Source organism: Cyprinus carpio, chromosome B21 (assembly GCF_018340385.1).
Source record: "Cyprinus carpio isolate SPL01 chromosome B21, ASM1834038v1, whole genome shotgun sequence".
NCBI lineage: Eukaryota > Metazoa > Chordata > Actinopteri > Cypriniformes > Cyprinidae > Cyprinus > Cyprinus carpio.
Window position 1 is genome coordinate 13,668,790 of NC_056617.1, and position 25,831 is coordinate 13,694,620.

At 35.9% G+C, this 25,831-nt stretch overlaps 1 protein-coding gene across 2 annotated transcripts in view; it reads left to right on the forward strand.

Annotated features, from left to right (window-relative positions):
* kif4 (kinesin family member 4) overlaps positions 1–25,831 on the forward strand; it is a 233,219-nt gene that overhangs the window by 183,779 nt on the left and 23,609 nt on the right. For both annotated transcript variants that reach the window (XM_042748267.1, XM_042748268.1), the window contains exons 24-25: positions 4,026–4,196; positions 19,436–19,552. In XM_042748267.1, coding sequence (XP_042604201.1) covers positions 4,026–4,196; positions 19,436–19,552 — 288 coding nt within the window. The remainder of the gene's footprint in view (positions 1–4,025; positions 4,197–19,435; positions 19,553–25,831) is intronic.

Sequence of the window (25,831 nt, forward strand, 5' to 3'; positions counted from 1 at the left end):
ACCAATCACAGCCTCCAGCAAATTATCTCCAGGACCCGCCCATCTGAAACACAAACATACACAGAGAGAACACAAGAGGGCAGAATGGAAACAACGAGCAAAGACTTGGGCTCATAACAGTCACAGTGCCTTTTAATTGCTGTTTTGAATCCAGCATTTATTTATTTTCAAATTATAAGCTCTGATTATGACAAGTGTGGTATATAAGCTTTGTTTATTAGAGGAATTAGGGATGCACCGATCATGATTTTCATGGCCGATTCCGATACCGATTTTTTACAAGCAAACTGGCCGATTCCGATACCAATTTCCGATTTTGTTTTTTTCTTTAAGCAACAAACAAGAAAGAAGGAAAGTATGCATTAACAAGATGTTTATTTTGTATTTAATAGGCCAAACTGGCTTTTGGCTATTGAAAACAATTACCTTAACCATCTTAAATTAACGGCAGTAACTGCACAGTAAGTAGCCTACATTCAATACAAACATAGATGGTGCAGACATCAGCATTTAGCTTTTGTTTTTGAATTGGGTAGAAACTACATAGAACTGGCCTTAAATGAAAAGATTAACTGTAATCATGTGAAATTAAAGGCAACAACTGCATAGTTCTAAAATCCGAACAACACAATCAACACATATTCAATATGATGTTTCTTAATCAGCATTCAGTATTTGTTTTAGTTTTTAAATTTGGTTTTAAATAAAAAAGGTCTTTACCAGTGAGACTAAATAAAAGTATGCTATATAAATAAATTATTCCAAAATGTTAAAATCAAATAATGTTGGTGCGTATAAAACAAAGAGGCAAAGTGTTTCATTCGTCCAATTAAAAAAAAAAAAAATTAGGGTAATGATTCACATCTATATTTGTTTACTTGAGCCAATGAAAAATAAATAATTATTGTCTCAAGTTAAAAAATATAGATGTGAATCATTACCCTAAAATTGTTTAATTGGATGAATTAAACTTTTTTCAGTATGCTACAGCAGGTGATTTTTAAATCAAATTAAGTCGATGTAATTTTAAGTTAAAATAAAAATAATCATCCTATACAGAACTGAGGTTTACTTCTGGCTTTTCAAACGTGTATGCAAGTTCTACTTTAAAAAAAAAAAAAAAAAAAAAAAACAGTTTTGTCACAGCTTAGTCTGTTTCGTTTCTCATCCAACACACGAGAAGCTGAGCTGAACATCCCTTCATTGTCTACGCTTGTGCAGGGCGCGGACAGGTCCAGTACGCTTGCGCAGCTTCAGCGAGCGCAGGAAAGGGGCTCTTATTTGTGCGCCAGTACACCAGCGGCTGTTCACTTCCTGCTATCTCTGCCTCAGACATGTAACTCTGCACTTCCGACTGCCCGTGTCCTGCGCACAGATTTCGAAATACTTATACACAAATGACATGATAGCGAATGATTACAATGTAGTCTGTGCACGCGGGCGCACTTCCGGAAAAACCGGCGAAAAAAGACCAAAAACCGGCCGATTGCCGATCGCGTATATTGAGCAAAAACCGGCCGGTTCCGATTTATGGCCGGTCAACCGGTGCATCCCTAAGAGGAATAATTGGTTCGCTGGAAAATGTTAGATCGCTTCCATGCTTTTGGATGCGTTCCAGCCCATAGCCTACATTTACGCAGCTTTTTTCTGGTTTACCGGTTGGTCACGAATTTTAGGTATTGTTTCTTTTCCTAAAATATCACCATCTAACCCTCTAATTTCGCATGTTTATTTTATTGCCTTTCACTTTTAATCACTGTTTTCGCATCTCTTACTGTTGTAAACATGGGAAGGGAAATGAAAGATTTCATGAATTAAGAATTCGTTCGATTTATTAATTTGTTCCCTTATTTCAGTTAAACCATGGGTAACTTAAGAAACAAATTAATGAAACATGGACAGTTGCCACAAATTAATAAGTCGTAGGAACAAGTTGATACCCTTTCTGTCCTGTGTCCCTCAGCCCTGCAAAGTGCACAATATGAAACAATTATCTGGGGAAATGACATAGTTACTACATTTCTATTGCTTTCCATGTTGAATAACTTTGTGTTGTTTCTGTTTTAATGTACTTTTAAAGTTTAAATCACATTAAAAGCTTAATTTGTATATTATGAATGAATGTTGATGCGTTTATATACCGTCACCCTCACTCACAGCCGCTCGCACTTGTTTTGCGCATGAGCTGCACGCAGACAAACAGGTTAATCGACCATGATTGCTTTAATCGATTGCATCTCTTATTGACAATTAATCGATCATCGATTAATCATTGACATCCCTAATTGCAATGCTCTCTAGGTAGGTCTTCCAGCCAGTTCTATCAAACCTTTACAAATAATCCAGAACGTGGCAGCAAGATAAATTTTTAATAAGCCAAAAAGAATGCACGTCACACCTCTGATTATCAATTTGCACTGGCTACCAATAGCTGCTCGCATAAAGTTCAAGGCATTAATGTTTGCCTACAAAACCACCACTGGCTCTGCACCCCTTTACCTAAATTCCTTATTTTAGACTTATGTGCCCTCTAGAAGCTTGCGTTCTGCAAGTGAACTTTGCTTTATAGTGCCCATCCCAAAGAGACACAAAAACACTTTCACAGACTTTTAAATTAAATGTTTCCTCTTGGTGAAATGACCTGCCCAACTCAATCCAAGCATCTTCAAGAATCAGCTAAAAACACATCTCTTCCATCTTTATTTGGCCCTCTAACCCTAGCACTCTCTATTCTAATTCTGTTCTTTTAAAAAAAACTTTAAAAAAAAAAAAAACCTCATTTACTGCTTGTTTTCTTAAAAAAATAAACATTTAAATAACACTAGCTTTTCTAATCTTTTTTTATTCCATCATTTTTTTTTTTTTTATCAACAGCTTGCTCTTTTCTATTTGTTTTCTTTATTATATAATTAAATAAAAACCTTGCTATGTGTACTGCATTAAGAAACTCAGACTTGTTATAGCACTTGCATATTATTGCTCTTGTTGATTTTGATGCTTTCATTGTCCCCGTTTGTAAGTTGCTTTAGATAAAAGTGTCTGCTAAATAAATGAATGTAAATGTAATGTAAAATCTTTATTAATGCCAATAATGCTTACATGGTTATTTTTGTTCGCTTCAGCAGTCATGTGGCCGCTGTAGCCGGTTTATGCTGAGATAATTCATACCCCTTCATTTGAAGTGTGGTCCTGAAAAATCTTAGTTTGAAGTGCTAAATAGCCCTTTCCCTTTACCCCTCTCCCTCCAACCAAAAGAGAATCGAGACATCCCAGAAATGGGATTGGGCCTTTGTGTTTCCAAATGTGCATTAAATTTAAATAAAAAAATAAAAAAAATTAAACAAGCCACTTGGAGATGCTGATAATGCTGAAGATGCACCGGTGCTGCACTTCACTCTGAGACGTATTACCATGGATTATAGATTATACACTTATGGGCATAGTTCCAGTCTTTGATTGTTTAGCCTAGCATCATTCAAAGAGGTCATACAACTCGCTATAAACACAGCTGTAACCTTACATCAGTATATTGCTATTGTGTCTGTGTGTTGCTTGGCAACCATTCTTGTTGCTGTTTTTATTTTATAGAACCTTGTCTTATGAAGTATCCATTTTATAAAAGCAGTAAGCCTCCTAAAGCCATGGTTTAGTTATTTTTAAAACAGCTTAGCTGTAAAATCACTGTAAACCATGGCTTCTTGTGGCTTTTTACTGCTTTTTTTTTTTTTTTTTTTTTTTTTTTTTTTTTTTTTTTTTTTTTTGGAGTTTCTGTAATTTGCAGTTTGATGAACACACTATGCCAAAAGTGTAAAAATAGAATGTCAATTGCTTCCAAAGTTTAACTAAAAATTAAAATTATTCAGATAAGCTTCAGTTTTGTTCTATTGTTATCAAGTCTGTCAGTCACAGTGTGTCTGAGGTAGACTTTCTACCATTCACACAGAACACATTATTGGCTTATTTTATGGAGCTATTTGTTTTGTGTCGTGTAATAAGGTTGACTAATTTCTGTGCACCTGTTTCAGGTTGTAGCTTCCAAGGCGGCTAATGCCAAGCTGGAGAGTGAGCTGAAGCAGGAAAAGGCCAATGTGCTGGATATGCAGAAGATATTGTGTGATGAGCGCAAGCTCATGTCTGCCATTGATATGGAACATCAGAGTCAACTGGTAGAAATGGAACAAAGACACCAGGAGAAGGTCTGCTTTCATAGAAGCTCTTCATAGATGTTATAATGCTTTTATCATAGTAAAGCATAAGGCAAAGTTCCCTATTTTTTCCATTGAATAAATGTTTAATCTAAATGATAAATATCACTTAATTGCAAGTAGGTGTTGTCTTTTAAGAATGTAATTAAATTATTTAATGTTTGTGTAATAATTTTTACACTGCAGAACCATTTAAACTAACTGCAAGAAAGGCGATTAAAATGTTGAGCAGTTAAATTATCTAAAACGGGCACTTTTCCTTTTGCATTGATATACAGTGTTGCTGATAATTGAGATTTTGGTATATTTGGTTGAGCAGTCATTTCGGTAGCTCACCAATTTACTAAATTTCTCTAATAAAATAAGTAGGGCTGTAGTACTCCGTTCTCGAACTCGAGACATTTTTCTATCGTTTCGGACTTGTTGGTGTTTGCACTCGGACTTGGTCATTGGACTCGCCAAATGTTCTGATCGGTCTCGACTGAGTCCAGAAATATGCATTTTTCCCCTTCAAAACAAAACCATATTTGCATGTCACGCCTGAAAACGCGTGGAAAATGCTAGGCGCGCCGCTTTCTCCTTTTTTCCAAAGCACTCTGTAGCCTGCGCTCTATGCTTGCACTCCCGTGGCGTCTGCCGTTGCTAAGCAACCATGACCTGCTCTCCATGAAGACACAAAATTTTCAGCAAAGGATAAATGGATTTCCAGCACTAAAACAACCTTGCAGTAGCTCTGCTACTAAATTCATTTAAAAAATGGCTATCCTTGTACAGCTATGATCAGCTGTTTTTTCATCTTGGCTTAGCTTTCTTTTTTTTCTTACGGGAAAGGATGAAGCTGATTCGTTGTTTTATGTCACATGACCAGCGGTGCAATTCCTGCGTTCTGAAAAGTTGAGATGTTTCTAATTTAATTTTCTACCTGTTAGATTGTGTTTTATTAATGTCTACACCTACCACAGCCTTAAACTTACTCTTTACAATAATGAAATACTAATAATGTAGGCATACTAATAACGAAGGCATAAATCATTTTAATTTTTGACCACAGACATGCAGGGACGGATTATGACTTGCAAGGGCCCCGGGGCCAATTATCTCCAAGGCCCCCCACCCAACCATACAATATTTTTTTCCCCCACGTTCTTTCTCTTAGCTGCGCATTCGCAGTCATAAAAAGTGGAAGTTACGATCATGAATATTCAAACTGTTATCACTCCGCGTCAAATGCCTGCGCTACTCCTGTGCTAAGAAAAGCATATTGTACACGGTTTACAGAATCAATATAGGACTAATACACTTTTCTGATATTTTTCTTTACAAGTCTAATAGCTACAACGAATAATCAACAATGCAGCAGAGGCGTATGAAACACATCTTTAATGAACTAACTGTCAAATATTTATATATTTGATGCATCATGAATCAAAAAAATATTTGCCACTAAACAACTCTGTGACAGACATCACATGTAAACTTTTTTTTTGAACAATAATTTTATTTTCAAAGATTTACATACAAATTAAGACGAGTTAAATTTTTCATTATGACATGCACATATATTACCTATATATACATAAAAAAAATAATAATAATAATAATAATAAAATAAATAAATACATAAATAAAAATAGTAATACGTAAGTGAACTCAACAATAACCTTAAAAATAAATACATAAATATACTAAAATAAAAAAATTAAAAATTAAAAAAGAATACAGCAATAACATACTTGTCTATATACTTTCAATGTCCATCAATTCCACAAAAGAGTCACCATCTAGACTCTCCAAAAAGTCATAGAACACTTTCCAGATGGACCAAAATACTTTAATTATTTTTTTTTTTTTTTTTCAAAAAAAAGGTAATCTTTTCTAAGGCAAGGCATGAGGTCATCCCCTTTATCCATTGAGACACTTCAGGACTTTCTTCTTTTTTCCAAGAACATGCAATTACACGTTTAGCTTCCAGCAAACAGAGATTTAACAACAATCTTTCATGTTTGATCATTTTAAAGTTCAGAGGACAAATCTGTAATATACACAACCTGGGATCAAGAGGAATTACTTTACCAATAATTTGACTTATAATATTCAATATTTTTAACCCAAAAAACAATTAACTTTAGTGCATTCCCACATACAATGGAATAAAGTTTCCCTTCTCTTGTTTACATTTGTAGCATATATCAGGAATATTCGGGTTGAAGTGATGTAACTTAACTGGAGTGATATATTGTCTACTCAACCATTTATACTGAAGCAGTCTCAAATATGTACTCGTTGTCTGAGTTTGGGCTTTTAAACATGCTATTTGCCGCTCTTCCTCAGTTATATCAGCCTGCAGTTCAGAGCGCCATGCTTGAAGTCTGTCATTAAATGATTCTTTAGATTTGGCCACAAACTGTTTATATAACACAGATATCTGTCCTCTACCTTTGAAACAGTTAAGTGTATTATTTTCCAAAGTAGAGAGAGGAGGCTCAACCAAACTTTGGCCTTGTCTTGACAGAATGAAGCTACGTAATTCCAAATATTTGAAAAAGTGCTTTTGCGGAATTCCAAACCTTGTCATAATTTCTTCAAAAGACATAAAGTTTCCTTCATTATAGAGATCAGACACCTTACAAATACCTTGAATTGACCAGATTTTAAAACCTGGATCAGCTCTACCAGGACGGAAATTTTCATTACCAAAAACTGGTGAAAAGCGCGAGAGTTGTGGTAAGATACCTAGATGAGCAAGAGCCTCAAACCAAACTGATACAGTGTTTCTGGTATATGGATTTTTAGTACCTTTAATTAACTTCTTAGCATCAGCTGAATACAAATATAAATTCAAAGGAATTGGAATAGAGTGAGCCTCTATAGATACCCAGGTCGGGGATAATCTTTCTCAAAATAAAACATTGCTGCTCTAATTTGAGCTGCCCAGTAGTACCATTTTAAGTTTGGTAGGTTTAACCCCCCTCTATCATAAGGCAAGTACAGCAAGGAGAGCCTGAGACGAGGGCGCTTTTTGTTCCAAATGAAGTTTGTAAAAGTTTTTTTCATTAGGACAAAAAAAGAGGAATGTGGAGGGAGGGGGATGGATTGGAAGAGATATAACAATTTGGGTAAAATTGACATTTTTAATATATTAACACGGCCAATTAATGAAATGGGAAGTTTTGTCCATCTGTTTAGCAGACCAATTATAGATTCTGATATGGGCTTATAATTTGCTGATACAATTTCACTTACAGTTGGTGTAATTTTAATCCCGAGGTAAGTAAAACCTTCTTGTGAGATTGTAAAAGGGTGACTGAACTGGGGGGAGAAGCCTTTCTGCCTTATGGAGGAACAGCAACACAGATTTAGAATTATTAATTTTATATCCTGAGAATTCTCTAAACATTTCAATCAAATTTAGCAATGCAGGAATAGACTGTTTTAGATTAGAAGAGAATATAATTATATCATCTGCGTACAATGAAATGCGGTGTTCTGAGGAGCCAATTGTAATACCTGAAATATGTATGTGAATATGAATTGCCATAGCCAATGGTTCGATCGCTAAGGTGAAAAGCAAGGGAAAGAGCGGGCAGCCCTGGTGTGTTCCCCTGTAAAGCCTGAAAGGGGAAGATACTGTTCCATTTGTTAATATCTCAGCTGAAGGGTTAGCATACAGGATCCGTACCCATTTCATAAACTTATCCCCAAACCCCATTCTTTCCATAGTTTTGAACAGGAACTGCCACTCAATCCTGTCAAATGCTTTTTCAGCGTCTAATGAGAGTAGTGCATTATCACAAGTATTAGATTTCTCATGTAATATATTCAATACTCTACGAATATTATGCAATCCTTGCCTCCCCCAAACAAAGCCATTTTGATCCATGTGAACAAGCTTGGGCAAATGTATTTCTAATCTCTTTGCTAGCACTTTGCAAAGAATCTTTAAATCATTATTTAAGAGAAATTGGTCAATATGAACCACAATCAGTTGGCGACGTGCCAGGTTTTAAGAGCAAAGTGATCACCACAGTATTTAGAGAGGGAGGCAAAGACCCATTATTCAGGGATTCCTGGTACATATCCAAAAGGGGGCGAATTAACTTATGATGGAAAATTTTATATAACTCTATTGGTATGCCATCAGGCCCTGGGGTCTTTCCTCCTTTCATACTGATAATGGCCTCAAACAGTTCCTCAGACTTTAGGTCATCTTCAAGAGATACCATGAAACCCAAATCTGTGGACTTGAAGTCCAAAGCATCCAGGAAAGCTTTTTGTCTCTCTGCGGCACTCTCCGAATATTCAGAGCTATAAAGAGTCTGATAGTAGTTCCTAAATATCTCATTTATCTCAGTTTGATCGACTGTTATCTCACCCTCCTTTATCTGAATGGAATTTATGGCTCTTTCAGTTTGTAACTGCTTAATACGCCAGGCTAGTAACTTACCCGCCCTCTCCCCACCCTCATAATAAGTCTGTTTTAGTCTCATCAAACTTTTCTTTGCATGATCTAATGAAAGCTCATTATATTTAATTTTCAATTTGTGCAGTTCCAAAAGAGAATCAGAAGTAATTTTTTGTATATTTCAGATTCAATTTTCTTTATTTTGCTTTCAAGGTCTACCATTTTTACTTGACAGCGCTTATATTTATAATTTGTGTAACTAATCATTTGCCCTCTTATAAAAGCTTTAAATGCTTCCCACCTGACTGAAGCAGATGTTTGATTCATGTTTATTTCAAAATAATTATCTATCTGTTTATCAATGAACTCCAAAAATTTGGGATCTCTCAACCAAGTTATATGTAAGCGCCATCTTGGGGATCTGCATAAGAAATTAGGAAAAATTTAATGTAAATGAAACTGCAGCATGATCTGAAATTAATATGCTATCATACCAGCATTTCCTAACTTTGGAGATTAGATCAGTAGATAAAAGAAAATAATCTATACGAGAGAATGTTTTATAAGTGCTAGAGTAGCATGAATAAGTCAAAGTATCCGGGTGTCTGTTCCTCCATATATCTATTAAATTAAAATCTTGCATGTACTGTTTTAACTCTGTTCTAGTCTGTAAGTGAGAGAGGTCTGATTTAGTTGATCTATCTAATTCTGGATATAGAGCACAATTAAAATCTCCTCCTATTACAAAATATCCTGGCAGTTCAGCCAATATTAAAAATAGATTTCTGTAAAAAGTCGGATTATCCACATTGGGCCCATAAACATTCACTAAATTCAGTCTAACAGATAGGATCTCGGCTTGGATGATTATGTACCTCCCTTATTTGTAAAGGTATAGATTTATGTATAAGTACAAGAACCCCCCTACTGTATGAATTAAAAGAGGCCGAAAACACTTGTCCTGGACATCTCTTCCTCACCGTAACCACATCCTCTGGGACTAAGTGAGTTTCCTGAAGGAACACTATTTTAGCTTTCATTTGCCTAATTCTGTTCAACACTTGTTTTAATTTTACAATCTTCTTTAGACCTCTTACATTCCAGGATGTAAATTGAATATCAGATAGGGGAACCATTATCGTATATAGAGTGTATTCCCGTCCTTGCAAAAAGTGCTACAGGAAGTATATAGACAATTATTTTGAAGAAGAAAAAAAAAAAGAAGCACAATAACAGATGGTAAAAGCAAAGTACAGCCAAATAGAACAACTGGCCAACACACAGGAACTTCCCCGAATGAAACACCATCACCCCTCCTCCCCTCCCCAGTTAAACACTTCCCAAGGACTTCACAAAAGAGCCTGATTATGGAACTATGCTTGTCCACCCGCGATCTTTTCACAGTGAGGAACAGCTTGCCTGATGGCTGGACGGGTCCCGCAACAGTCAGAAATGTCAAACCAACATCACAAAAAAAAATATTTTTTAGCATATAGCTTATCAGTAATAAACTAGAAGTTTGCTTACGTTCATGAAACTGACCCCAAAAAGAAATGTTCTCCTTTAAGACTTGCTAAGCATCTTTCAGATCTTGCAAAAACCTCTGAGATTCCGGAGGGTTGTCAAACAAGTGGCGCTTTCTCTTGTATGCCACGCACAAAGTAGCTGGATGCAAGATGCCATAACGCAATTCGGGAATGTTGAGATCGCGAAGATCCTTCTTCACCGGGTCAAATCGTTTCTGTTTCTTGTGCAGTTCAGCTGACACGTCAGAAAAGAACATAAGCTTTCTTTCGTCCAACATCACTGTGCCTTTTGCTCGAGCTGCTTTCAGAGTATGGACTTTGTCAGCGTAGTATAGGAATTTCATTATCACGGCTCTCGGTGGAGAGTCACAACAAACTTCGGAGAATCTGCCGATTCGGTGAGCTCTCTCAATTACAAGAGGGCCAGGAAAGTTTTCCGGTCCGAGGATCTCAGGGAGTAATTTTTCTAAAAAGGCACACATATCTTTTCCCCTCGATTTTTTTCTGGAAGTCCCACTAATCGTAGATTGGACCGACGACTGCGATTTTCCAGATCATCGACTTTTAATGAGAGAGATTCTATGGTAGTTTTCAGTTTTGCGTTTGCAACTCTGAGACGTTATCTTCTTGAGTGCCTATTCGATCCTCGGCTTCTGTTACCCGTGTTGTGAGGGCTTTAAGATCGCACTGCACTCCGTTGATCGCCTGAAGCAATCCATCAAATCGCACACCAAAGTCCGATTTCAGTGAGTGGATAGCCTCAAGGATTGCAGACTCTTGGCTAACACCTGACGCTGTCTCCTCGCCATTAGCCTCATTGGATTTAGCATCTGCCTCAGCCTCTCCAGGTACGGTCGATTTGACTTGTTTCTGTGACATTTTCATTGGTTTCGGTGGCATATTGGGACGTTAAGATGTATCCGAATTTACAATGGAATCAGTTTGTCAACGTTTGTTGAGTTAAAGAAGAAAATTTAAGTCAGTATTTTTGCGGACCTCCGATTCGCGTTCCACTCACCGCGCCATAACCGGAAGTCCCTCACATGTAAACTTTAAACATCAGATCATCATGTATAAGAAAATGCAATTTAAGAAAACACACAATTACAATTTTTTACAGGAGTTTCTTTCTTGTCTTCCTCCTCGCGAAGTCATCCACCACTTCATCGAAACTGCACTCTTTTAAGAGTTCGGACTCCATGGCCATGAGCGACGGAAAGCTGAGACGTTCTTGGGACATTCTTGTTCTCAGTAACTCAAGGCATTTTAGAAAATGAGCGCTCTCCCTCGCAATTCATAACTGCCAGTGTTAGAAAAATTCTTAATGCAATGTACTCGTTTGGAAAAGTTGATTGTAAAAGAAGATTAATCATTGGTGTTGTTTACAGTCAATCTAAAGATTCTAGTCTTAGAATTTAAAAAACAGGTTTTTGATTGTTGTTGTTTTAAGATTTTATTAAACCTGTTTAATATTTGTGACTGGCGGCGCCGGCGACTGTCTGTATACTCTGGAGATGCATTCCCTAGGCTGTCAAACATCATTCATCCTTACTTTTTTGATTTTGTCAAACACATCTTCGTTTTTTAGTGTTTCTTTTGTATTAGGCTATGCGTTAACATTGCAAGTTAATTGTTTTTCCAATAAAATTAAGCATCCTTTTATTTCAACCTGGAGTCTAATAAATGTTAAACAGGAAGAATAAAATGGTAGCTTATAAACTGCACTTATATATGAATATATAGGCTTCCTAGCCTTTTTTAAATAGGCCTAGTCTAACGTATAAAAAAAATCAAACATTTGTAAATAAAATTATTTTATTATTATATATACACTTTAAATATCTCTACAACTCTCAAATGAAGTCATAGAGTTTCCGTGTTGGCCATTGGGAGCATTATTTACTGTAAAATGATCAAATTAAAATGAAAATAAACACTATTTTAATTTTATTTAGTAAAAAAAAAAAAAAAAAAAAACACTAGAAATGGCTAAATTAACTAAATCAGGATATGCTTAATGACACATTCTCACAGAACGTTTTTGCTTTGAAAAACACGAGACGCGAGGAGTGGAATTGAAAAACACATTCTATGGCCCCCAACTGAGTTTTGCCAAAATTTAAAATCTTTACTAAAACAGACTCTCTCTAAGTTCCTTATTCACATATCTTTATCTTTTTTAAATTTTACTATTTGTGTACTGTTTTTGTCTTAGAGTCTGTACTATAAACTTTTTCTGTTACCAAAACAAATTCCTTGTGTGCGCAATGGCAATAAATCTCTTTCTGATTCTGACAAATAGTAGGGTACAATGGGGCTAAAGGCAAAAATGTGCTATTCACTGCGCCTAAAATGTATAATTGCAGAAAAATATATACGTTGTATTGAACATTAATGGAGCAAAATATTTTGTGTGGAAATAAATCATTGACTTTGGTTATTTTGTTTAAAAATCTTATAAATGTATGAGGTGGCAGGAGGGGCCTTTTACCCCCCACACAGGGTAAAAGGCCAACTGTATTGATACAAATACTTCAGCTAATATATGTGTGTGTGTGTATATATATATATATATATATCATTATATATGATCATTATTTTTATTTTAAATAATGTCTGTTAATACTTGTTCAAAACTATCACTTTAGCAAAGTTTGTACTATTTTCTGCTTATTTTGAAAAATAAAATATTTGTTTTGTTAAATATACTGTCATTAAAATGTTAATATAAAAAATATATTTTAAAAGACAGAAACAAAAATCATTTTCATAAGTAAACATTCTGAAAGTATTGAAGGGTATCCAGTTATAATTTAATATATATTTACAGTAGTAAAAACAAATTATATTTTATTATATAATATGAATAATATGGTTTCATTCTAAACATGTTGATTATATCTTATATGGACACCCAACATAATATATGATATTTACCATCTGAATCTAACTAAGTCATGTCAACAAATGGAAAAGTCAGCCATCTATTAATTATCATGTTAATTACTGTACACATTTAGCCCCAACAGCAGGGGTGCTTTTTTTCCCCCCAAATACCATAATTTTACATTTATATTTATTTATATTTTATATTTTTATATATGATATATATATTATATATTTATAATTGTATATATATATATATATATATTTAAAAACTGTTGCTTTAATGATCTTAAACAAAGCTGAAAATCATAAAGACCTTTGTCTGAAAATATATGCATTAATTTTAGCAATTTTTATTTAAATCTACAACATTTTAAAAAACATAAAATATTGGATCAAGTAAGCACAGAATCAACTTTGTGCTGCTGTGCATGATCACGTCAAGGATCACACAAATATACACCTGCATCTTGAAAAGCAAATGTTTTGGAAAGTGCTACGCCACGTTTTTGTGCCATCTAGTGGTTTAGATGAAAATAATATCAAAGGTGCCTTTTATCCCAGGCCACCTTTAGCCGCGTTGTACCGTACTTTTTCCTGTACTGTTTACACAAAGATAGAAACTCAAAGAGTGGTTCAAATAAATATAATTTGAAACAGGATGGGTGTTGCTAGCGGGGTAAAAAGTGGTGACATTTCTAGGGGCTTGAAGGGTCCCTCCTTCCGGAACGCGTTTTCAAGGGGGCCCACAGCAACAACCTGCTTTGGGCCCCGGATACCCCAGATACAGCCCTGGATCTATAAAAGATTTGGAGGCCTTCATATTTACAGGGCCCAATAGTAACAGGAGTGCCAGAGAGCCCTCATAGACCAAAAGCCTTGTTCAAGAGGCATTATATAGGCTAAGGGACACACATATTCAAACATATATAAACATTTGTTTTCATTGTTGATGGTTTTTTTGTACCAAACTGGATCGTGCAACATTAAAGCATAGGGCCCCTCCGGGCTCTTGGTAGTCCAGGGCCCCCGGGCACTGGCCCCATTGACCCGGTCAGTAATCCATCCCTGCAGACATGATGTCAGCAAACAGCAGTATTATAAAGTAAATAAAATGTAAATAAAGCACATAAAAAAATAATTTGATCCTACAGTTCCATACTCGGTCCTAGAGGGCCGGTGTCTTGCAGAGTTTAGCTCCAACCCTAATTAAACACACTTGAACCAGCTAATCAAGCTCTTAATAGACATACTAGAAACTTCCAGTTAAGGCCAGTTGGAGCTAAACTCTGCAGGGCACTGGCCCTCCAGGATCTAGTTTGGAGACCCCTGTCCTACAAAGTTTTTACTTTGCACATGCTTTTTGATCATTACAAATAATAATGTAAAATTATTTTCTTAGAATAGGAGATATGCTGTCTCTCGCATCACATACATTATCAATAGTTAAGTATGTGGCTTTGAAGAGGATCCAAGAGCTATCTGACCTTCCATAGACAGATACACCAGCAATGTTCCCAGGTCCAGAACCATATCAAGGACATCAGGAAAATAGTCCATGTGACATCAGTGGTTTAACTGTAAAACAATGCCTGCGCATGCTGTTCTCGATGCGAAAACAAGGCTACAGCATGTTCTATGTATCCAACGTAAGCAGCAGCATGTGCATGTGTTGTTTACATTTACAGGAAAGCACTCACATGCATTGTGATAGTCTCCAAAATGGAGAATCAGTGAGCTTTCGGATTTCATCAAAAATATCTTAATTTTTGTTCTGAAGATGAATGAAGGTCTTACAGGTTTGAAATGATATGTTGGTTTTTTGTTATTGAGATTATTTTAGTTTTTGGGTGTTTTGTGGGTTTAAATAGCATTAAAAGTCAGGCAATAAATATTTTAGATGGTTTTGAAAAAAAAATGAACAGTTTATTTTGAATAACGCCTTCGTAATTAACTTTTCATTTTGCTATTGCAAAATATGTACATTGATGTCATACACGCGCAGAACCATTTTGATAATTGTCTCAGGTCAGTGCGCGGTGTAACGCTGTGTGTTTGGAAAGGGGTCGACAGGGACATGGGGGAGTAAATCTAAGAGCAGATAATGTAAATTTTGTAAAGTCTGAAAGAAATTGTTCAGTGCAATTTCAGCGATAATGATTATGATTTTTATATTTGTTGTAAATGATGATTGATAAAGAATAATGTATTGACAGTAACCACCAGTTGAGACTATTGCAGCTTATCTGTGTGTGAAAGAATCTCGTGAAGAAATCAAAACAAATGAATAGCACAGAGAAATAAACTCTCAAAACACACTATTATGGTAAAAATTGAGAACATAATGTAGCCTAATTAAGCAACATGAGACAACCAAGAGAGTGCCGTTTCCTGAATATCAGCACGATTGCAAATATGACGTTGATTTTATTCGTTCAGTAAACAAGTAATAATCATTCTATAATCTCAGAGCAACACAGCAGCAGTTTCGTTACTGAATGATTTAGCATTTTTGAATGAATCATGAGTCAATGAGTCATTCAGTGATCCATTCATAAAGATGCTTGATTCACTTGCTTGATTCTTGAACAAATTAGCCATCTGAATGAACTGCTTGAACTAATGACTCAAATGTTCACTTATTAAAAGTAATTTGCTCCCACCTACTAGAGATGTGCTGATACCTATACTGAGCTCCTGTACTCCTACTCGTTAAAATGCCCCGATACGAAACGCTGATACCACACAGCATGTGATAAGTGCCGTATTCAGACAAAGAAACACCAACAACAGATAGCAGAATGGAGTTATTAGAGATTAAGGATGTCTACAAAGTATATGTATGCAATTAATGTAAACATTAAGCAAAGCACGCTGAGTGGATTGAGTGTGTGGCGGCACACATATTAAGCTATTAAGCTTGTAGAGTTAATATCCCCTTCTTACAGACATCACTGGAAAGTTTGTAGTTCGGTTGGATGTCAAAAACGAGTAAAACAATGCACAAGTTACGTTACTTAATGGTAGGTAGAGAGAGAGAGTGCACTTCTTTTCTGTGATCTTTGATGTTTCACTCGCTTACCACACACATCATTTGGATTATTTAAAACTAAATTGTAACTATAAAGCAGCATTTATAGGGGTATTCACTATAAACAACATTTCTTTTGAACCTTAAGCATACACAACTTTATGGCGAAAGTGAAACTGTCAGCCCGTGTAAATGCACTAGGCTGTACGTACTGTACTTGTCCCTCACATTCTGCACTAATACAAATATGTGCACTCATTGTGCATGTTTTGCTGGCTTCATGAGTGTTAATGTATTAGTCGTTTTGGAATAAAAAAATCACAGCAAGCTTCAGATGAAAAAAATGCTACTTTTATTTCTGAAAGATTGAGTGGTTCCCTGCATTAATACAGCAAACTTGTGATTACAGTACTGAGCCGCTGCAATGGAGCAGCACTAATGCTATTAAATTAAAGATGATGTACCATAGAGCAAAAAATGTACAGTGAAAGTAACTAAAACTTGTAAAATACATTTTAATGGGAATAATTGAGTGAAAATAACTGAAGGATATATCTATTTGATAAATGAAGTCAACCAACTAACATTATACTAGCACTGTCAAACAATTAATCGCATCCAAAATAAGTTTTTGTTTACATAATGTGTATACTGTGTATTTATTATGTATATATAAATAAACATGCATGTATATACACTGCTCAAAAAAATTAAAGGAACAATATTTTCTGGGATATTGATCTGGTCAGTTACGTAGCAGAGGAGGTTGTTAATTCATTTCAGCTGCTTTGGTGTTAATAAAATTTATAACAGGTGCACTAGATGGGCAACCATTAGAAAACCCCCAAAACAGGAATGGTTTTTACAGGTGGAGGCCACTGACATTTTTTTCCCTACTCAACTTTTCTGATTGTTTTTCACTAGTTTTGCATTTGGCTAGGGTCAGTCTTACTACTGGTAGCATGAGGCAATACCTGGACCCTACAAAGGATGCACAGGCAGTCCAACTCCTCCAGAATGGCGCATCAATATGTGCCATTGCCAGAAGGTTTGCTGAGTCTCCCAGCACAGTCTCAAGAGCATGTAGGAGATTCCAGGAGACAGTCAGTTACTCTAGGAGAGCTGGACAGGGCAGTAGAATGTCCTTAACCCAATCAACAGGACCTGTATCTGCTCCTTTGTGTGCAAGGAGGAACAGGATGAGCACTGCCAGAGCCCTACAAAATGACCTCCAGCAGGCCACTGGTGTGAATGCCTCTGAGAAAACAATCAGAAACAGACTTCATGAGGGTGGCCTGAGGGCCTGACATCCTCTAGTGGGCTCTGTGCTCAGTGCCTTGCACTGTGTAGCTTGATTGGCATTTGCCATTGAACACCAGAATTTGGCAGGTTCGCCTTTGGCGCTCTGTGGTTTTCACAGATGAGAGCAGGTTCACCCTGAGCATGTGTGACAGATGTAAAAGGGTCTGGAAAAGTGGTGGAGAATGTTATGCTGCCTGTAACATTAAGCATGACCGGTTTGGTGGTGGGTCAGTGATGGTCTGGGAAGGCATATCCATGGAGGAACACAGAGACCTCTACAGGCTAGACAATGGCACACTTACTGCCATTAGGTATCGGGATGGAATCCTTGGACCCGTTGTCTGACCCTACACTGGTGCATTGGGTCCTTGTTCCTCCTGGTGCACGACAATGCCAGGCCTGATGTGGCGAGAGTATGCAGTCAGTGCCAGGAGGATGAAGGAATTGATACCATTGAATGTCCCCCAAGCTTGCCTGACCTAAATCCAATAGAACACCTCTGGGACATTATGTTTCGGTCCATCTGACATCGCCAGGTTGCACCTCAGACTGTCCAGGAGCTCAGTGATGCCCTGGTCCAGATCTGGGAGGGAATACCCCAGGACACCATCCTTCGTCTTATTAAGAGTGTGCCCTGACGTTGTCAGCCATGCATACAAGCACGTGGGGGCCGTACAAACTACTGAGTACCATTTTGAGTTGCTGCAATGAAATTTCAGCTTAATGGACTAGCCTGCTGCATCCTTTTTTCACTTTAATTTTGAGTGTCTTTGAATTCAGCCCTCTGTAGGTTGATATTTTTCATTTCCATTAAACAATGTGGCATCTTTTTTATTCCTAACAAATTACCCAGTCCATATCAGTATAGATATCCTGCATGATATTTTTCCCCATTGAGATCTGATGTGTTTTCAAAGTGTTCCTTTTAATTTTTTGAGCAGTGTATTTAAGAAAAATGTTACGTTTATGTATTAAATATATTTATATGTGATATAATTTATATGAATATAAATATATGCACGTAAATACAAGTAAATATTTTCAAAATATATGCTGTATACATACATAATAAATATACACAGTACACACACAAATTATGTAAACAAAAGCTTTTATTTTGAATGTGATTAATCGTTTGACAACACGTTATACATATTCTGTTGGTTTCTGTAACTAATATTTAAAAAATGTACAAATACAATGAAAATACCGGTATCATCGATACTCTGTATCATCATATACCAAAAATAAAAATTTCGATATCGGCCAAGTACTGGAAAAAGTGGTATCGGAGCATCCCTACCACCTACTGCCTATTTACTCTCAGATTTTAAGGTATCATTGCATTTTTTCCAACTTTTCATATTTGTGTATTAAAGATTATTTAAAACCCTAAGCTCATGCATTATTCATTTGGTTGTAAATCTGCTATGTAAATTCATTAATGAAATTTAAGTATTTGATATGAAAAATATGCAAACATTTAATGATATTAGTGAAAAACATTGGAAATCAATTTATAAAGTTATAAAGTTTAAAATATGTAGATATTCTCACATATCCAAGAGTATCATTGTGTCATTGTTAAATTGTATGGTTAATTTAAAACGTATTACCAGTTAAAGTTTGGAAGAATCCTGAAAAATAAAATGTCATAATTTCTACAAATATATAAAGCAGAAAAAAAAGTTCAATATTGATATAAGAACCTGTATTAATGATTGAGCACCAATAATTATAACGGAGCAGTAAATTAATCTAATCATATTAGAATGATTTCTGAAGGATCATGTGACACTGAAGACTGCAGTAATGGCTGCTAAAAATTCAGTTTTGAATCTCAGGAATGAATTACATTTTAAAATATTCACACAGAATACATTTGTTTTAAATTGAAATAATAGATTTGATCAAATGAGAATTAAATTAGATTTGATACCTGCAGAAACCCTGCTATAGATACAGTTGATAGCATCTAAGGGACAGTCACAATGTAAATGCATCCAACAAAAGATAACTGACACATATAATCTTTCAATATATTGGCCTTTCATTCATGCCTTGTGTCTGATGTATTGTCCAGGTGCTGTATCTCCTTGGTCAGCTCCAGAATAAGCCTGTGGCACAGGAGAAACTGAAGGAGCAGGAGGAGGAGGTGTCTAAACGGGAGCATGAGCTAATGCAGCGTCTAAAGTTTCAGGTCTGGATGTCTCCATACATTGCATATATCGTTTTGACCAGATTCTTAAAGGATTAGTTCACTTTCCAATTAAAATTTCCTGATAATTTACTCACCCCCATGTCATCCAAGATGTTTATGTATTTCTTTCTTCAGTCGAAAAGAAATTAAGGTTTTTGATGAAAACATTCCAGGATTTTTTTTCCATATAGTGTACGTCAATGGACTCCAAATGGTTGAAGGTCAAAATTAGTTTCAGTGCAACTTCAAATGACTATAAACGATACCAGACGATGAATAAGGGTCTTATCTAGTGAAACGGTTGGTCATTTAAAAAAAAAAAATATATATATATATATTGTATATGCTTTATAAACACTTTTCTCTCACTTCTGCCAACTGTCAAAACCGGAGGCCGTTCCGGCGGATGACGTAGCATGTATGGGTCGTAGGAGAAAAGAAAACAACATTTCCTTACTTTAGCAAAGGAAAACTAGTCTCCTCTTGGCTTATATTGCAATCATCCGACATTTTCCTTAATAAATCCTCGTTTTGTGCTACTAATTCGTGAACGGCGTTTTGTTTGGTTATCTCTCTGCGCTCGTCATTAATCACGCAACGCCGACGTGCTACATCATCCACCGGAGCGGCTTCCGGTTTTGACAGTTGGCAGAAGTGAGAGAAAAGTGTTTATAAAGCATATACATTTTTATTTTTTTAAATGACCAAATGTTTTCATTAGATAAGACTCTTATTCATCAACTGGTATGGTTTATAGCCCTTTGAAGCTGCACTGAAACTGTAATTTTGACCTTCAACCATTTGGAGTCCATGACATCTACATGCTGGAATGTTTTCATCATAAACCTTAATTTCTTTTCGACTGAAGAAAGAAATACATAAACATCTTGGATGACATGGGGGTGAGTAAATTATCAGGAAATTTTAATTTGTAAGTGAACTAATCCTTTAGTAACTTGATATTCTTTTAGGAAAAGAACACAAGACTGGAAATTACTCAAAATTAAATCATTAAATAAATGTTGAAATGTATAGGTATTAGGGATGTCAACGATTAATCAGTGATTGATTAATTGTCGATAAGAGATTCAGTCGATTAAAGCTATCAGTGGTCAATTAAGCTATTTAATTTTGGGCTGTGTGTGGCTCATGCGCAAAACGTGCGAGCTGCTGAGAGTGACGGTACATAAATGCATCATCATTCATACAAATGCAGACATCGTTTTATGTTTACGCAGCGCGATGCAATGCATAAAGACAGTATAATGTACAAATTTATCTTTTAATGTGATTTAAACTTTAAAAGTACATTAAAATAGAAACAACACAAAGTTCTTCAACATGGATAGCAATAAAAATGTAGAAAGTAAGTAATTTCCCCAGATAATTGTTTCATATAGGGCTCTATGCTTTGCAGGGCTGTGGGACAGAGGACAGATAGGCTAGGCTTATTCATTGCTACAACTTGTTAATTCATTCCTACAACTTATTAATTTGTGGCCACTGTCCATGTTCCATTAATTTTGTTCCTTAAAGGGGTCATATGATGCAATTTCAAGTTTTCCTTTCTCTTTGGAGTGTTACAAGCTGTTCGTAAATAGATAAGATCCCTAAAATTGCAAAGACTAAAGTCTCAAACCCAAAGAGATATTCTATTTAAAAGTTAAGACTCGTCCACGCCTTTCTAAAACGCCTCGTTTGAACAGGGCCCCACATGTCTACGTCACTGTGTGGGAAGATTTGCATAAAACTGCCCAAATGTTTACGCTAAGAAAGAAGGCCTAACTTTTATTCTTGCTATAGTATTGTTGCTGCCGCCGCCATGTCGTGGACATGCTGTGTTTTGTTGTGAAAGCGAAAATACTTTGTTTGGCCTTCCAAAAGAGGACACAACTAGAAATCAGTGGTTAAGTTGTATTTACAACACTGTTCCAGAACAGTTCAAACCAAATATTCATGTTAAACGCATTTTCCGGAGGACTGTTTCCTGAACCTGGGAGAGTAACCTACAATGCTGGCTGTTCTGACTCACAGCCTGTAAGTATGTTTTCATATTTAAAGAATTTGCCACTGAAGATTCGGACACAAGTTTTGAGCAGTGTAGATTAGCGCTTGTTGTTTGCCGTTTCTCTGATTACAAATGCAGACATGGTTTTATGTTTACGCAGCGCGATTATGTCCCCACTGGATGCAACCAATGCCTCATTTGTAATGGGTTTTATTGTTTTTGTCTCATTGCACCGGGATGTCATTTCCCTTCCCGCTTATTTACCACAATAAGAGATGCGAAAACCGTGATAAAAAGTGAATGACAATAAAATAAACCTGCAAAAATATAGGGTTAGTTGGTGAAGATTTAGGAAAAGAAACAATGGCTAAATATTATTGAATTTGTGGAAATTCATGACCAACCGGCAAACCAGAACAAAGTAAATGTAAATGTAGGCTATATGGTCTCGAACGGCATTCAAAAGCATGGTCGCGATGTACATTTTCCAGATAACCAATTATTCCTCTAATAAACAAAGCTTTTATACCACACTTGTCATAATCAGAGTTTATAATTTGTAAATAAATAATTGCAATTAAAGCAATTAAAAGCTGCTGTGACCGACACTGACAATATGTTTTCCCGGAGCATTTAATGATGTCACTAAACAGTGATGCCACAACTAAGAGCATTGTTTACAAGTTTCTGCATGGACCTAACTAGCCTAGGACACAAGGTTTTATAAGCCCTGGGACAGCAATGGGATGCTTTAAGGAAAATGTATATCCTATGTAAGTAATAGGCCTTAAATAAAAATAACTTGTTTTCATAAAAAAAATATATCTGACTTAAGTAATTAAGCTAACAGATTTAAAACAGAAGTGTGGCACGGCGCTCCATAAACAAGTTCATGGAAAGGAAAGGATGACAACGCGCCTTCTGTTTGTTTGCTTTATTTTACAAAAGTACAAATCTTCTGTTTTCATTGTATGCAAAAATAAACGTACACACTTCTACGGATTATATCTTATTCCAAAAAAGTTTTTATTTAATTTTTTTTAATGTTTCAGCTGTTCGATCGCTCTGGCACCTCACACGCACACACTCCACATATTCTAGCAATTCAAACTTACATCGCAGTCTGTTCATTATCAAAAAAAAAAATACAGTTGGCCAAACATAGAGAAGGTCACACTGGTCAGTTTAAATAGACCATAGTCCACTCTGCTGTTATGCCAAGGATGTTTTTGCTCATGTGAAGAGGATTATCTTTTCTGTCTATATGCGAATGCATGTAAAGTACAAGCCTAGTTTACATTATAAATAATAGTTTAACATTCAAATACATTGTGAATATGGAAACATTGGATTGTGCTGAATGAGATACAAGATGAGGAATAACCTCCCTTCATCTAGCCAAACCCACGCTCGCTCATTCTTGTATGCATGCACGCATGCACTGTCACGATCTAATGCACTGTAAATGCAGTATTTTAAAAAACAAATAGGGCTACCGGAATGCAAAGATTCAAAATCTGACATTTTCCGGAACAGGATCCTGCAGGATCAAATTAAGTACTGGTCATAATACGCACATAAAAATGTTTTATGTGAGCGACAGTGTGTTTTGCTGCTGCAGCACCGATGGAAGCAGTTCACTGACTCTAAATACAACAACGAGTACAATGAAACCATTTAAAGAGTTCAGCGGTCTCCATGGCGGGATAGGAAACGGTCAACAAAGTAAAATGATCTCAAACGTATGGTGTGCTCTCTTCATTTTATCAAATGATCATAATCACATCTATTCATTTTACAATCCTGCTACTAGCATTTTAATCAGACAAAAACCCCCTTAATTTTAAATAGAATTCGGCTGAGAAAGCGTTTTTTTTTTTTTTTTTTTTTTTTTTTTTAATGGTTTTTGCACATCCTGTCATGCCGGTGACTGCGTGCCGCTGCAATAGACGCATTTTGCAGCATTAGGGTTAACGATTAATCGATTAATTGATGGTTAATTTAAATGACAGATCGATCATGTAAATGTTTGAAAATTGACATCCCTAATAGATATATTGTTAAATGCATAAATAAATAAAAATGTATTTATGCATTTATTTATTTATATTATTTATTCATTTTTAGGGTTATGGTTGTCGGCACATCACTCAACAATAGTGGGTGTCACCTTTCAAACTCGATTTCTTTGGTCATTCTATTTTAGATGCCTTTTTCTTGTTTTTAGCATCACAAACTATGGCTGAGCATGGTACAGTAATGGCTCATTTCCACCGAGCAGTACAGTTCAGTACAGTACGGTGTGCAATTATTTCCGTTTCCATTGTCAGAAGTTGTGAATGGCACCATAAAAGTGAACCGTACCATACCATTTTTTTTTTTTTTTTGTTACCCTTCTGTTGGGGTATCTAGCACAGCAAAAGGAACGTTGATTGGTTGAGTAGAATCATCACTTGCACGTGCAACAAGAGGAATAAAGCGTCTCCTTCACTCATTCCACCATGCTGTTCATGTATGTTGGGTTATTTACATCAGAGGGCGCAAACACAAAAATATGTAACAGTGTATTTTATAATTTTCTATTTTCACACACATACAATAACCGTTTCTCAATATGTGTTACTGTCTATATTTGTGTTCTTGTGAAACATCGGTCGTTGCCCAAAAACTCGCAAAATTTTCAAAATACTACAGTGATTGTGTTATGAAATGTACAGTAGTTTTAAGAGTTTTCAAGCGAGAATGTAGTTGTTTAAAACTCAAATCTGTGGTTTATTTATAAAGAAAGCACCTATTTGAAAATTTATGCCGATTTCAGAGATGTGAGCTCCAGTCGAGCAGAGGGCTTTCAGTGCTCATGTATCCTACTGAGAGCAGCCTTACCTTGGCTAGTTCATCTGACATTTACCACTGGCTCTGTTGTTTCTGTAGTGGTTAAATATGAGATATAATTTGTTTTTGGTAGGCTATATCTAGCAGGTAATTTTTGGTCTCATGAATCTATTATTTGTTTCTGGTCATATCGTTTTGGCTGAGCACAAAGTTATGTTTCACAACTTAAGTTTACCATAGTACAGCACTGACTTTGTAGTATACGTTTGACTTAATTGTTTGCTTTTGTCTTTATTTCCTATTATATAAGTCTGTTATACTTTTATAATGGATGTTATTGTTCATTAAAATTGACATTTTAACAAAAAGAGGCAGAGTTGTGCTTTGTATTATTACATTTTATTATACATGCATACAGTGAAGATAATCAGAGTATATATGCATATTGCCTGAACCACATATTAATGTTTTAGATTTTTAAAACAAAGAGAGGCAGTGGTGTTTGATATCCTATTTTGTTTTATTGTAATGTATGCATTGCCTGAACTGCATTTTTGTGGCTATTATTGATATGTTCAAATGAAAACGGAAAAGAGGCAGTGGTGTTTGACATTTCGTTTTATGGCAAATATACATACAGACCTGCCAACCTGTACGCATTTTGTGTAGCGGCTATGCATTTTGACCTCAAAGTATGCTGGTACGATTGCAAAAATCTAGTGAGGTCTCTGTCCACGCGCAGTTTTCAAAACAAGCAACAGAAAAAGATGAGTTCAACCGATCAGAGCGTATTTTTTGTTGTTGGTGTTGTTGTTTTTTTTGGTTTTGCATCTAAATAATTTCTGTGTTTTATTTCTCTCCTAGTAGCCTATGGTTTATTGTTTCAGTTCAAAGCGGCTCGCACCAGCCCCGTCAAATGCTCTGACAGAAGGGCTGCATGTGAGGCTGACAGAGATGCACTGTTTAATGCGTTTGAGATGTGCTGTTTTCCTTAATGCATAACTTACATTTCACAGGTATATTCTAGGGCTGGGATGATAAATCGATGCAGAATTAATTCGTGGATCGATTCTCAGATTTTCAGAATGCATCGCGATTCCTCTGCAATCGATTCTGAGCTTTGATTTTAACAGCAGATGGCACTCTAATCTAGTTTTTATCTGCACGCTCAAACTGTAAAGTGTAGTGTGGTAATCAAAATAGCTTTTTTACTCAATCTGTGTTCTTTATTATTTTCATTTTTAGTTTAGTAACTTCTACTTTAAAAGGATTATTTTTGTTTTTAGATTGCAATGTTACACTGTTAGAATGTAATGTGATTTTAACCCTTTTTTGCACATAATATAGGCTATGCCTACATGCTTACATTCACTTTGTTTAATCCAAATCCAAAATACAGAGATATATAGGCTGCCATATACCGCAAATTAGCCAAAATA